This window comes from Sphaeramia orbicularis, chromosome 15 (genome assembly GCF_902148855.1).
Source record: "Sphaeramia orbicularis chromosome 15, fSphaOr1.1, whole genome shotgun sequence".
NCBI classification, from domain to species: domain Eukaryota; kingdom Metazoa; phylum Chordata; class Actinopteri; order Kurtiformes; family Apogonidae; genus Sphaeramia; species Sphaeramia orbicularis.
This window is the reverse complement of record NC_043971.1, coordinates 29,350,833-29,367,147: the sequence shown is the minus strand read 5'-3', so window position 1 is coordinate 29,367,147 and position 16,315 is coordinate 29,350,833. Positions and strand designations below refer to the sequence as shown.

Here is a 16,315-nt window from a genome sequence, read left to right as displayed (position 1 = left end):
CAAGAAAATACAGAATAGGAGTAGGGCCACTGGAAACAAAAAAATAAATGAAGGTCCAAAATATTTTTTTTATTATTATCAGAATTCTGACTTTAATCTCAGAATCATTACTTTTTTCTCAGAATAATAATACACAAAAATATACTGGACCTAATTTTTTTTTTTTTTTTCCAGCGGTCCTAATCCTCTTTCATAAGAAAATGAGGCTCATCAAGACTTTCAAAAACACGTAAATATATCCAACCTCAATAACCTAGAAATACATTAAAATTTGTGTATTTTCACTAATAACAAGTACATTTTTCTTGATACAAATAAAATATATGACAATTATTTTCTCAATATGTTGAAAAATATTTTTAAAATAAGTAAGTGCTAGTGCCATCATCTTGACATGTGGACCAGATTTTACAGAGAAACTTCACTGATGGAGTATTGAGTCGACTGCAATCCGCAACTTCAGACAAATATCACAACTTGACCCTTTAAATTAAAATTTAACACTAAAAGGGAAATAACACATACTTTATGTTTTTTATTTGTGTTACGACAACATTAACATTTACATATGAATAATTTGAACATGTACTGCAATTTGGCCATTTGTGTTTGATTTTTTTCACATGAAAAACATTTAAAGGATGGTATTAGATACACAGTAGTTACATATTTGATATGTTTCCTCCATTTACTGCACAGGTGTCAAACATGCGGTCCAGGGGCCAAATCCGGCCCGCCAAAGGATCCAATCTGGCCCGTAGGATGAATTTGTAAAATACAAAAATTACACTGAAGATATTAACAAGCGAGGAAGTCAAAATTATTTTAATTCAGATTCCACATACTGACCAATTAGATATCAAGTAGGTCAGACCAGTACAATACTATCATATTAAACCTAAAAATAATGAAAACAGCAAATTTTATCTTTGTTTTAGTGTAAAAAAGTAAAATTACATGAAAATGTTTATATTAAAAACTGTTATTTTACAAAAAATGTGAAAAACCTGAAATGTCTTAAGATAAGTAAATGCAATTTTACCAGTATTCTGCCTGTTATTGAATGTTTTGTGAATTTGTAATTGTAATGTCAGTTGTAATGCACATGTGTAAATGATAAACTGATAATCTGAGGCATAATATTATTAAAACTGCACTTGTTTTTTTAAGACGTTTCCAGTTGTTCATGTTATTCAGATTTTTGGAGACGTTAATATTATCATAATTTAATTTTACTTTTTTCACTGTTATTATTTTACTGGTCTGGCCCACTTCAGATCATATTGGGCTGAATGTGGCCCTTGAACTAAAATGAGTTTGACATCCCTGATTTACTGGATGTTTCAGTGAATGTACATGTGGTGCATAAACAACTGATGCCATTAAGTTAGAAAAAAAAGACACTTAAGCGACAAATCCTTAAAAGAATGAATCATTAACTCCCATAAACGGTTTTGTTTTACTTGTTCTGCATCTGAAATTACAAAAATGGAAGCTCAAAAACTAAATATATAATAATGTATAATAGTGGAACAGTAAAGTGCATGACTTTTGGCACAGACGTTTGTTGGTTTTTGCCGTCGAGGTAGCGATGATTATTAAAGCTGACGTGTTGGATCCAAATCTTCTCCTCATGTTTGTCTTCAGTGATGAAAGAGGAGGAGGTGATCATGGAGGAGAGAAAAAAAGGAGATGTTAATGAGGAGCTACTGTCTAGAATCACTTTATGGCTGTTCTTCACGTCTGTGGCTGATCTAAAAATAGTTCCAGGGTGGGGTGAGCAGACGTAATTATAGTCATTGTAGAGAAACTCCTGTGCTTAGATTTCTCCCTGAGGAGTTTCATTTTCCCTCCCTCTTTCTGTCTCTGTGCCTCAGGCGATTGTTATGTGACAGCTGATACTTGACTTCTCATTTTGTCATCTTTTGTTACAGTGGAGAGGTTACCTTTCACTGGTAACGATACTGTCCAACTAGTCTGCTGCGCTTGGAACGTGGTTTTTTGAATAACTGGGGTTTCCCATCACTGGACACTTTTATGTTACAAGTTTAACATTCACTGTAAGCCTGGATAAGTTGAGTTTACTTAAAAAAAAAAAAAAAAATTGAGAAAAATGGCTGCTTTAAAAAAATTAAGTAATAATAATGAACTTTTTTATATTTAAGGTCAGTGTATCTTTTGGATTTTCTTTTCAGAAACAAAAGAAAAAGTAATGGTTAATTGATTTTCATTTTAAAATAGGAGAATTAAAATTGAATTTCAAGGCGTTTTTCTTTTTCAATGTCAAAACAGATAAACCAAATAAAAAAAACAGACTGATTTTTGTTTTCTCTTTCTAATAACAAAAAAGAAAGTTACTATCTGACAGAAATGGAAAAATGGACAGTTCTGAAAGGCACATCCATGCTGAACAGGTTCATACAGGTTTTAGAGCAACATATGATCCACTCTGCACGCCTTTATCATGAAGTTTCATTAACACAATCTTAAACTGGACACTCCATCAGTTACTATTAGAAGAGTCTGGGCACTGAACTGAACTAAACTAAACTAAACTAAACTAAACTAAACTAAACTGAACTGAACTGAACTAAACTAAACTAAACTAAATTTAACTTAACTTAACTTAACTTAACTTAACTTAACTTAACTTAACTGAACTGAATGAAACTAAACTAAACTGAACTGAACTGAACTAAACTAAACGGAACTAAACTAAACTAAACTAAACTAAATTTAACTTAACTTAACTTAACTTAACTTAACTTAACTTAACTTAACTTAACTGAACTGAATGAAACTAAACTAAACTGAACTGAACTGAACTAAACTAAATGGAACTAAACTAAACTAAACTAAACTAAACTAAACTGAACTGAATTAAACTGAACTGAACTGAGTGAAACTGAACTGAATGAAACTGAACTAAACTAAACTAAACTGAACTAAACTAAACTAAACTAAACTAAACTAATCTAAACTAAACTGCACTAAACTAAACTGAACTAAACTAAATTAAACTAAACTGAACTAAACTGAATTAAACTAAACTGAACTGAACTGAATTAAACTGAACTGAATTAAACTGAACTAAACTAAACTGAACTGAACACAACTAAACTAAACTGAACTAAACTAAACTAAACTAAACTGAACTGAACTGAACTAAACTAAACTAAACTAAACTAAATTTAACTTAACTTAACTTAACTTAACTTAACTTAACTTAACTGAACTGAACTGAATGAAACTAAACTAAACTGAACTGAACTGAACTAAACTAAACGGAACTAAACTAAACTAAACTAAACTAACCTAAACTGAACTGAATTAAACTGAACTGAACTGAGTGAAACTGAACTGAATGAAACTGAACTAAACTAAACTAAACTGAACTGAACTGAACTGAACTAAACTGAACTAAACTAAATTAAACTAAACTGAACTAAACTGAATTAAACTAAACTGAACTGAACTGAATTAAACTGAACTGAATTAAACTGAACTAAACTAAACTAAACTAAACTGAACTGAATTAAACTGAACTGAACTGAGTGAAACTGAACTGAATGAAACTGAACTAAACTAAACTAAACTAAACTGCACTAAACTAAACTGAACTAAACTAAATTAAACTAAACTGAACTAAACTGAATTAAACTAAACTGAACTGAACTGAATTAAACTGAACTGAATTAAACTGAACTAAACTAAACTGAACTGAACACAACTAAACTAAACTAAACTTAACTAAACTGCACTAAACTAAACTGAACTAAACTAAATTAAACTAAACTGAACTGAACTGAATTAAACTAAACTGAACTGAACTGAATTAAACTGAACTGAACTGAATTAAACTGAACTAAACTAAACTGAACTGAACACAACTAAACTAAACTAAACTAAACTAAACTAAACTGAGCTGAACCAAACCGAACCGAACCGAACTGAACTGAAAACATGACCCTGTCCCATCTTTTGGAGATGTTCTTTCTACCATTAAATTCAAATGTATGTTATTCTGTTCTTAAAACCATACATTTTCTCAACATTCGATATGTTTTCTAGGTTCTATTGTAAATAAAGTATGGGTTCATGACACCTGCAGATCACTCCATTCTTTTTATTTCCATTTCACACAGTATCCTATGTTTTTGGGTTTTTTTTTTGGAATTGCATTTGTCGTACTAAAACATTGACCAGTACTGCCAATGACTACTTGTACTTTTGGAACTTAAGGAACATTTAACTCAGATAACGTTTTGAAAGCAGAGCATTAGGAGGTCCATAAATACACAGTCTGAATACTTCTTCACACATTAAACAGATAAGTGTGTGTTCGTACTTGCGTGATCAGAGCGTGGTGACACATTTCTCCGGGCTGCGGTCGCTGCTTTTGGCCTGGAAGGCGATGACGGTCTCGGCCTGGAGGCAGTACTCCTCCTTATGTTTCACCTTCTTCAGATTGAGTTTGTGAAAGCAGCACTCCATCTCGAACTCCTCCTGAAGATTAGAGTAGGCGATCAGAAGGCAGCTCTACACATAAGTGAAATGTGTGGTGTGTTATGGGTCTAAACCAGTGCTCGTTGTGTGTTTAATTGTCCCTGTTGTGTAACAGCCATAATGTATCGGACAAAGAGTAGGCGTTAGTTCTTGTTTTAATCTTCCTCTTCCTCCCTCATTTCTTCCATTTCCTCATCTTGTTAAAATGGTAGAAACATTGTAAAGTTTTTTTTTTTATCTGTGTCTGACCTTTACACAAACAGCCATCATGGATATTTGTTGAAGTACCAGTAGAAACAGGGTTCCCGTACAGATATACAGACAACATTTCAGAAGTTCCACAGCCTTTAAATATGTAACAGAACTTTAATTTATGACATTTTAACAGCAACCATTTCCATTATATATTTGTCAGCTATTCATATTCTCTCTAAATACTTGAAAAAAGTAGTTTATTTATTTGTCTATTGATTTTTTTACATGGACTACAATAATTTACTCCCAAAGTTTGGAAAAAAAATAGTGCTTTTAGCAAAATAACAAAAAGACGTCTTTACAAATCTACAGAAAACACTGAGGACTCCATTTGTTAAAATTTCTTCAGTGTTCTTTTTTTCTCATACAAAAGGGAACCCTGTTTAAGGTATTGTAATTTACTTTTCTATTGTATGCTTTTGCTTTTCTTATACTGTTTCTGTGTTCATTGCTGTTAATATTTGGGATGTTGTTTTGTTATTTTAGTTTTATTTCGAGCAAATCATTAGTTAACAAAGAGCAATATGACATGGACAAACAAAATTATAAATTATTATAAAATAATTTTATAATTTATATCGTTTTATAATTACTATAAGAATCAAAAATTGTGCTATATGTTGAATCTATGTATGAACAACAAAAAAAGCAATCTGAAGAATGTATATTTTGCAATATCTGGCAATAAATTCTAAAACTTGGAAAACAAAAAAAAAATCCATGCATGCTTTTTTAATATTTAAAAGTGGAATAAAAACATATATTATATTATTACTTCCAGTTTCTTTACTTTATGTACATTTTCTTGAAATATGTGACATAAATTTGTGTATTTAGTTGCGTACCTCTGCTCCACTGTTGTGTACAAGGTAGATCTTGTAGAACAGATCGTTGTGCATCTTCCTAACGAGCGGCCGGGGAGGTTTGACACGGACCACAATGCCTTGCTCTGTGATGTTTAGCTTCAGTACAGGTGGGCTAATTTTGGCTGTAGAAAAATGTGTTTGTTAATTTGAGCAAAAATAAAGTACATAATATTAAAAAGAAGTCATATAAAGGAGAGTGGTGAACTGATGAAATGGAAGTTTTTGTTTGTTTATGATAAAGAGAATTAAAAAAAAAAAAGTAAACATCTGGAGGTGTTGGAACATTGTGGTACATTAAAGGAGCTAATTGTGATATTTCTTTTGTAGAATGTTCACAGATCTAAAGTCAGTGTTTAGAAATTAGAGTTTTAACACTTTGTCAAAGATGTGCCCAGAATGACATGTGTAATGCCAATTTGGACCACTAGAGTGAGTAGTGAGCCACTGTAGCCTCCAGTCTGTTCTCACTTTTAGTCCAGTGAAGAAGAAATAGTTCAGCTATTCCCACCTGGCTGATTTTTTCATTGCATGGAACTTCTAAACAATACACTCAAGTTTTTCCTAAAGCGACTATTATGATCATGTTCAGAGTAAAATAGGAGGACTGAAAAAAACAGAAATAAAATGAGATTCAGCGACACTAGAGACAGTTTACACCGAGTAAAGGAATTTAGTTTGATGACACTGTTATGTTTGTTCACTTTTTGTAAATAGGTGATTCTGATCTAATATGTCCTTTTAAAACCAGATCTGTTGTAGAGTTACTGACAATATCAACTTTACAGAAAAAAAACACACTGATAGGAAGTAATTCATAGTTTTACTGTGACTGTTGTCTTGGCAAAAAACTGAAAGTAAAAGCAGTCAAAGTACTGGCTAATGCAGCACATGTTTCTAAGACAGCAGTGTTACTTTGACCCATTAAGGCCGTGCTTCCTAAACTTGGAAAATGGAGTTGTTTCAGCAATTGACAGTAAAATACCAGCGCAGTATTATAATTCAATATGTGAATTATAGTGACGAGTGTCAGCCTGGAACAGTATAACAAGAAAAAAATGACACAAAAGATAAAATATTCAATGAGAAAATTATATAAAACAGGGGTGTCAAACTCATTTTAGTTCAGGGGCCAGATTCAGCTAAATTTGATCTGCAGTGGGCCGAACCAGTAAAATAATAACATAATAATATAGAAATAATGTCAACTCCAAACTTTTCTCTATGTTTTAGAGCAAAAAAAGTTAATTTACATTATGTTTAGGTTTACATCTACAAACTATCCTTTCAAAAGATGTGAATAACATGAACAAACTGAAAAAATAAGTGTAATTTTAACAATATTCTGCCTCAGTTTATCATTTACACATGTACATTATAACTTACAGATCACAGTGGATCTACAAACACACAAAACATTGAGTAACAGGCAGAATTGACATTTCAGGTTATTCAAATTTTTTGCAAAATTATACTTTGTTTTAGTGTAAATACATGAAAATATTTATATTTACAAAGAGAAACATTTGGAGTTGTCATTATTTCTATGTTATTATGATAGTATTTTACCAGTCCTGTCCACTTGAGATTGCATTGGATTGTTAATATTTCAGTGTAATTTTTGCATTTCACAAATTCATCCCAAGGGCCAGACTGGACCGTTTGGTGGGCTGGATTTGGCCCCCAGGCTGCATGTTTGACACCTGTGATATAAAAGAAGTAATAAGTAGTAAAAGACGTAACAATATGACTATGACGTAAAAGAGTTAGAGGCAAAAACAACGTAAAATACACATCAAGACATGTTTCACCACTCTAAAAGTCAGTAAAAATGTCCACATTCTGGAAAGTCAAGATGTTTTTTTTTTGTTTTTTTAAATTAAATGTCCATCCTGAAGAGACATGATATTTGTGGGAGTGGGTTTGAGGTGAAAAGGTAGGAAACGTGTTGTAAACAATAAGCATCACACTTTATTTTTTTCAGTGAAGTAACGGTCGGCTAATTTTGAGGGTAGTGGCCTTGAGGGGATGATGCTTTTGAGGTTATTTTTTGGGTCATCCCCCCCCCCTCTACTGTGGTTCTAAACAAAGAAAAGAGCAGGTCTTATCAGTGCCTTATGTTTGGCTGTTTGACTTTGTGGATGTGAGAAGACAAAGAGAGGAGGATGCAGAGGAGGAGGAGGAGGATCTGTGTAAACACTCACTGTCCCAGCGGGGGCTGAATCTGGGGGACAGGGTCCAGGCAGATTTACTAGCGGGCTTAGAGGAAGCGTGCACTCTGGCGTAGTACCACTCTCTGGGGTCAGAGGTCACTCCACTCAGGTCACAGTGGTGCTTCTCAATGCCCTGACAGCCGTCCACGTCCAACCACTGAGGCTCGCCGTAACTGTGGACAGAAGGATTAACATTTAACAGCTAAGAAAAAAGAAAAAAAATAAATATATGTATGAAAATATTGAATCAGCTGGTGGATGACCCTAACCCTAACCCTGAGTAAAACACTTGTACACCACGTACTTTATAGAGCTGGTATTAATACAACTAATATGAGCTAAAGGACAGTAAAAAAGCAAATCCCTACTGTAATAAATTCATATTAGTTATTTGACATTTAACTGAGCTTAAAGTGAAAACCCTTTAAAGTTTAAATGTTTCATCTATTCCCACCTTCAGTTTAGGAATTATTGCTAAAGGAAACCAAAAATAGAAAAAAAAAAAAAAAAAAAGTGGTGGAAATGAAATATATGTATTTAGAGTCCAAACATGCATGTGGTAATCAGATTACAGTTACATTCTTAAAATAAAAACATAACCACCTTTATCACAAATTTGCCATAAGCCCCTGATTTACCACAAACCACAGTAAATAACATATGACACAGTGGATGAAGTTTCAACATTAAAAAATGAAAATTGAATTGAATTGAATTGACACATATCCTGATATGGGAAACTAAATATATGTAAACAGATTATTCTGATATGACCTGTTCGCATTTACACACTTTTATTTTCATTGTGTGTGAAGCGTCACACTACTTGTGTATTCACTAGACACAGACAATCAGTTTGTCAGTTCACAAACTACTGAGTTATGACTTTTCCACTGGAGTTTGAAAAACGTGTCCCACCTTCATTATTTCATTTAGTTTGATGTTCAGTTACACAGTTTCTAATGGAATTAAAGCTCATTTATGATCCATCCAAACTGTTGTCACTACATCAGCTGTAATGGTCGTCCTCTACTATTTCCTTACACTTTGAGTGTTAACGTACATTCAGTGACTTCTGGGTTTCAGTTGCAGTTACATGAAATGATATTAACCCTTTCATGCACAGTGGTCACTACAGTGGACGGCAATTCTACAGCAGTTTTCTTACTGTATTTTCAAGGATTTTATTATTTTAGTTCCATATCAACCAACACAGTGGACACTTAAGCATCATCCCATACACTGCAATTCATACCATTACTGTAACTTTGCTGTTCTTGATAAACCTGATCTGCACTAACATGTTTGAGTGTAAATCAGGCACTTGTTATTGTTGTCATTAACATTAATTTTTTTTTTTCTTTTTTTTTTTGCATATAATCCCCATAAAGTGAGTATGTTAAAATGTGACAAAACAACATTTTAAAAATTATTTCATAGTTTTCACACAGTGTATCGGTAAAAACATGTTTCTTTGCTTCAAAAATTGAACACATGGTGCCCAGCTGAGTAGACATTTTTGCATCTCCATGAAAAATAGGTTCATATAAAACTATTTCAATCACTTTATTTATTTATTTATTTATTTATTTATTTATTTATTTATTTATTTATTTATTTATTCATGTCTAAAGAGGAATAAAAACACTCAGGAAAAAAAAAAAAATCTCAATTAAGGTTCTCACAATTCATGCATGAAAGGGTTAACATTAATGGATTACATTACACTCATATTTAAGGTGGTATTCTGTGTGTATCTATAGTGAAATACATGTTAAAGTGTGTGCTACTAAGCCTTAGTCAGTGCACATACATCTTCCACTGGACGTAGTACTGCAGAGAGGTGTCATTGATGGGTGGGGTCCAGTGCAGGATGTTTTTATAGTCCACAGACTCAAACCTCACCTGGGCAGGTCGATCGAGCACCTCTGGAACTGAGGAAGTGACAGATTACTGATCAGGTTACAGAGACACAAAAGCACCAGTTCAACTCTAACACACAACAAAACAATCAAAACTGACATGTCATGGTTAGTCAAAGTAAATTTTTTCCTAAGAAATAAATACTAAATAATAAATAAGAAACTAATCTTACAATAGGCTGATAAGAAATCCATTGTTTCCTCCAGTCATTATCAAACTATATAATATAATTTCCTCACTGTGATTTTCCCTGTTTCCCTTTAATTCAGACATTTCTGTTTTCTGGACTGTTTTGATCTTTTGGAAGATGAGGAACTCCCACTACTGCACTAATGTGATGTATATTGTCCTGCATGTCAGAGCAAAGTGTAAAACATATAAAAGAAAAGACAAAAGATACTCATACATTCACTGCATTAACAAAAGTATTGGGACACAATGAATTCACGGTTTCATCAGTAACAGAGGACTGGGCTACAATTTATTATTAGTAGTAGTAGTAGTAGTAGTAGTGGTAGTAGTGGTAGTAGTAGTAGTAGTAGTAGTAGTAGTAATAGTAGTTGTAGTAGTAGTAGTAGTAGTAATAGTAGTAGTAGTAGTAGTAGTAGTAGTAGTAGTAGTAGTAGTAGTAGTAGTAGCAGCAGTAGTAATAGTAGCAGTAGTAGTAGTAGTAGTAGTAGTAATAGTAGTAGCAGTAGTAGTAGTAGTAGTAGTAGTAGTAATAGTAGTAGTAGTAATAGTAGTTGTAGTAGTAGTAGTAGTAATAGTAGTAGTAGTAGTAGTAGTAGTAGTAGTAGTAGTAGAAGTAGTAGTAGTAGCAGTAGTAGTAGTAGTAGTAGTAGTAGTAGTGGTAGTCGCAGTAGTAATAGTAGCAGCAGTAGTAGTAGTAGTAGTAGTAGTAGTAGTAGTAGTAGTAGCAGCAGTAGTAATAGTAGCAGTAGTAGTAGTAGTAGTAGTAGTAATAGTAGTAGCAGTAGTAGTAGTAGTAGTAGTAGTAGTAGTAATAGTAGTAGCAGTAGTAATAGTTGTAGTAGTAGTAGTAGTAGTAATAATAGTAGTAGTAGTAGTACTAGTAGTAGTAGTAGTAGTAGCAGTAGTAATAGTAGTAGTAGTAGTAGTAATAGTAGTAGTAATAGTAGTAGCAGTAGTAATAGTAGTAGTAGTAGTAGTAGCAGTAGTAATAGTAGTAGTAGTAGTAGTAGCAGCAGTAGTAATAGTAGTAGTATTAGTAGTATTAGTAATAGTAGTAATAAGACAGCTGCCTGTCAGCCAGCTGAGCCCATAAAAAGAAGGAAAAAAAAGAAAGAAAAAAAAAGTAACTGTAGTAATAGTAGTAGTAGCAGTAATATCATTGGGTTAATTAAAACAGTTACAAAATGACTTAGAAAAATTTAAAAGAAAACAAAGAAAAAAGATTTTTTTGCTAAATGTTCTGCCTCTTGATTTCTGAAATATTTTCTCATTCAAATCATAAGTAACAACTATAAGCCACCAGTAACCATCTAGTTTCTTTAACTCCAAGTGGATAAAAATCAACCTTAAAAAAATTTTAAAAATATATATATATTCTTTTGCCATTTATCGAAATAATTATTGACAAGAAGTAAACCAAAGATTTTTATCATTATGATACTGTAATTAGAATCAGCAGGAATAGGATGTTGTACAAGCTTATTTTTCACTGATATCTGATGTTTATTTATCTGTCATTGTGTTTCGTATTTGCAGTATAATGACAGTTCATGCACAGTTCATCTGGTTTACTACAGGAGTTCAGCAGTAGCCCTGAAATCCTTAAACCTAACACTCCACACAGGCTTAACAGCATAAACAGAATGAACCTCTGAAGATTGAATAGTAAAATGAGCCTATATAATCAACTATAGGACCTGTCCGATGCTGTGACAGACAGACCTGTGTTACCTTGTGTGCTGATGCAGACCAGGTTCCCCAGCACAACGACTCCCAGCAGCACACGGGTCATGATGATGTTGTGGGACGACAGAGAAGCCAAACCCCCGACGAGTCACTGCGCACTGGACTGATCCAGGAGGTCGCCCTGCCACCTTTAACATGCATCACTTCCTGTTTTTTTTTTTTGGTTTTTTTTTTGTAAACCAATGATGCAAATACCATTTTTGGAGAGAGAATATAGTTTTACCCAGGTCTTTGTTTTACAGAAGTACATGTTGTACAGACAGGAGGATATAATAGTACTGACAAAGACAGGAGATCATTTAACACGTTACAATGAACATCTGAGTGTCTTTGTCACAAGGTTTTAGTCATAAATATCACAGACAGAACAACAAAGAAAAAAGATAGATAGATAGATAGATAGATAGATAGATAGATAGATAGATAGATAGATAGATAGATAGATAGATAGATAGATAGATAGATAGATAGATAGATAGATAGATAGATAGATAGATAGATAGATAGATAGATAGATAGATAGATAGATAGATAGATAGATAGATAGATAGATAGATAGAACTGCTTTTCCTCATCTTTATATTTAATTAAAAATTGTATTTTATGTTTTCCTTTAACCTCCTAAGACTCAGGAAATGTCAGCAAAGTACCAGCTTTTTTTGTTTTTTATTAAATAAATGCCTATATTGGAAACATCATGATGCAACAGTTTATTCAGATGCTGTTTTTAAAATTTTTATGGAATGTCTTATGTGGTGGACAGTTTTCTTTTCTTTCCGTTTTCTTTTTTTTTTTTTTTTTTTTTGTATAAAGTTGTGAAACTCTTGTCCACGAATGTGGACAGATAGCTGGGTCTTAGGAGGTTAAAGTGGTTTTTTTTTTGTTTGTTTTTTTACTTTACTTTAATTCATCTGTTTCATATAAATAATCACCTTATCACACTTTAATCTGTCAAAGGCGTATTTTAAAAAATGCAACATATGTAAACTGAAAGTGGAAAAAAGGTTTGGTTCACTTCCGACAGTACCCAGTTGCAGGAACGAGAAACTACCTGCTGTCTAGACATTTAACTGGAAACACTAAGTTTACCTGAAATGTGTTACATAATCTGAGCTGTGTGTGAGGAAAGGGGCGGTTATCTTATCTACTTCTAGTCTTGTACTTCATGTTTCTACTTCATGTTAATTATTAATAGTTTTTACAACTTGTGGATGTTATAAATATTCAAAGAAACTATTTTTACCCTTACATTTTATTTCTTTTTCTTTTTTTTTTGCGTGTTTTGACCTTTGAGGTGATCACTCATAGTGTAAAGTAAAGGACACATTTATGTATATATATTTATATTTTTCATTCATTTTTATATCTGAGTATTTTTAACTTACTTATTTTAATATCATTAGCCTCATAGCATAATTGCCTGTCATATTTTTGGCCAAGTTGTGATATCTGTGTAACACTGCTGATTAATTTTACATCATTTGCTGTGATCTGAAAAAAAGACATGACTTAGACAATTAGAAAATGAGGCTAACGATACGTCAACTTTTTGCTACATCTGGGCATTATGTCCAAATAATTATTTAAGTCTGAATTTTCTCAACATTATGGATTATTTATGATTTTAATTGTTTTCTGGCAACAAGGATTTTAGACTAAATATGATTGAAAAATACTTTATCTAGACTGAAAATATATGTCGTATATGACTGGAGAAGCATTTTCACAATTAATATATTGGAAGAAGTAAGCAGGTTATACTGGGAATTTTTATAGAGCATGAAAGGTCTAGAGGGGTTTCCAGTCGTCTTCTGGTCCCCACTCTACCTGGAAACATGGAGACTAAAGTTGGGAGAAAGCAGCAGAGTCCTGTCTGGGATTTATTTGAATACGACGGAGAAGAAGAGAAAAGATATAAAGAAACTAAAATTAACACTAAAACTAAACTAAAACTAAGCATTTAGAAAAAAATGAAAACTAATAAAAACTAGCAAACCTGCTCTAAAAACCAATTAAAACTAACTGAATTAGAGAAAAAAAGTCAAAACTAAATAAAACAAAACTATAATGAAAAATCCAAAACTATTAGAACCTTGCTCCCAGCTCTAGTCCCCGTGTTTCCAGGTAGAGTGGGGACGAGAACCCGACTAACTGACAAGTGACAAGAAATGACGGACCGTGAAATGCAGTATGGTGCCACCAGCTAGAATTGCTTGAGCAAAATAAATTGATTTTATATCAATCCGACATTAACAAAGACGAAAATGAAGGGAATTTTATCCAAAATTTTTTACGATTTAGTTAATTTTGTAAGCACACAAAACAGTTTCAGGTATCGTTTTTCTTTTAGTTTTAGTTTTTTGTTTCTTTTTTTTTTTTTCCAATTCTAGTTTTCGTCATTTCGTTAACGATATTAACCTTGGTTCAGACACTAGTAGTAGCTATAAAATACTATTGGATTAAGGAGGGCTGAGTGGTATACCAAGGCCCAATCCCAGTTCACCCCTTAGCCCTCCCCCTTGGTCCCTGCACTTGGCACTACCCCTTGAAACGGAGTTGCAGTGGGTAGGGGTTGAAACGTTCCCCTATGAAATGGGACAACCCTTCGAGACCTGTTATGTCATCAGCAGTCATCAATGCCGCTATAAACAGACGTAACAACTTTGTTTCTGACAGAATTCCCCATGCCATCAGCAGCTGTAACCGTCTCTGTTGCATGGGCTTTGGTCATCTTTTTGCAGCTATCAACCACACATCTATAACACATTGAAACTGCATGAAATGGACGATAAAATGATTAAGTTGTTCATGAAGAAAATACATACCTTTGTGTTTCTTTCATCACACTGCTGCACTTTTTTGCTGTGTTGACCTCCATCTTGAACAGAATTATGGGAGATTTCTCATACCCCTTCGTTTGTAGTGTGGTCCTGAAAAACCTCCATTTCAAGGCCCAAACAGTCCTCCCCCTTGGCCCTTCCCCTCAGACTCATTGAAATTCGGGACACCCCTACCCCTACCCCTTCACGTGTGCAAAATGGAGGGGGAGGGGTAAGGGGGAAGGGCTAAAGTAAACTAATTAATCAAGGTTTTGCTTTTGGAAAAATCATGAAAATGCTAAAACAATGCAATCCAAACAAAACCACAAGTGACAGACTGTCAAGTGTCGTATGGTGCCAGCAGCTAAAATTGCTTGAGGGAAATAAATCAATTTCGTATCAATCCAACATTGACAAAGATGAAAACAAAGGGAATTTTATGCATAATTTTTATATGTTTTAGTTAGTTTTGTAAGCACACAATACAGTTTCAGTTAGTTATCATTTTTTTCTTTTAATTATAGTTTTTATTTATTTCAGTTAACAAAAATGTTTTTACAATTCTAGTTTTTGTCATTTTGTTGGTTTTCGTTAACGATAATAACCTCGTCTGGGAGACAGCAGCAGTGTCGTGTATGGAATTTATTTGAGTACAACGGCGAGGAAGATAAAAGATATGAAAAAATTAACACTAATACTAAGTAAACTATAACTAAGCATTTAGATTTAAAAAAAAAAAAAACTAATTAAAAAAAAAAAAAACATAATGTGAGCACTTGAAAACCCTCGGCCTGACTTATCGGTGTACACCAAAGTTTTTGCACATACGAACAAACAGACAGACAGATGGACGGATGGTGAACTGATGACAATACCCTACATTCAGTGTGGCCGAAGGTAATAACTAGCAAACCTGCTCTAAAAACTAATTAAAACTAACTGAATTAGAGGGGAAAAGAGTCAAAACTAAATAAAACTAAACTATAATGAAAAATCCAAAACTACTAGAACCTTGGTCTGAACTTGCAAAATTCTTTATAAAACATGTTTTTTTAATTGATTTCCAAAAATTTGGAGACAGTGTGATAAAACTCTACATTTTTGGCAGCGGTTCCTCACCAGAGGGAATATAAGAGAAGTTTTTACTCATTTGAAGAGTGTGTGGGTTTTTTGTTACCTGTCATGTAAATTCAATCATTTCGAGTTTTAACCCTTTCATGCATAAATAATGAGAAACTTAGTCAAGATTTTTTCCTGACTGTTTTTATTCATTTTTAGACACGAAAAAAAGAATGAGATTGAAATTTTTTTATGAACCTATTTGTCATGGAATTACAAAAATGTCCCCTCAGCTGGACACCATGTGTTTAATTTCTGAAGCACAGAAACATGTATTTAAAACCCATCATCAGAAAGTGATATACTGTGGGAAAACTATGAAATAAAAACATTTTTAACGCAGCTAATCTGATGTTTTCTCACATTTTAATATAGTGTAATACTAGTTATTATTCACTTCATGAAGATAATATGCAAAAAAAAAAACTTTTTGCTTAAGAATACTGTTAATTACAGTCTTATAACATTTAGCTGTTGATTTACACTAGAACAGGGGTGTCAAACTCATTTTAGTTCAGGTCCCATATTCAGCTAAATTTGATCCGAAGTGGGCCGGACCAGAAAAATAATAACATAATAACCTATAAATAATGACAACTCAGAATTTTTTTCTTTGTTTTAGTGTAAAAAACAAACAAACATTAAATTATGAAAATACTTACTTTTATAAACTATAAAA

General features: G+C 32.9%; 1 protein-coding gene across 1 annotated transcript; it reads right to left on the bottom strand.

Annotated features, from left to right (window-relative positions):
* Nucleotides 1-1,304: 1,304 nt before the first annotated feature.
* Nucleotides 1,305-11,779, bottom strand: il22ra2 (interleukin 22 receptor, alpha 2). The gene is made up of 6 exons (XM_030156291.1): nucleotides 11,684-11,779; nucleotides 9,651-9,771; nucleotides 7,829-8,010; nucleotides 5,607-5,749; nucleotides 4,349-4,506; nucleotides 1,305-1,641 (listed from the first exon to the last, which is right to left on the bottom strand). The coding sequence occupies exons 1-5, from the start codon at nucleotides 11,742-11,744 to the stop codon at nucleotides 4,357-4,359; spliced, it is 657 nt and encodes a 218-aa protein (XP_030012151.1). The 5' UTR covers nucleotides 11,745-11,779; the 3' UTR covers nucleotides 1,305-1,641; nucleotides 4,349-4,356.
* Nucleotides 11,780-16,315: the final 4,536 nt, after the last annotated feature.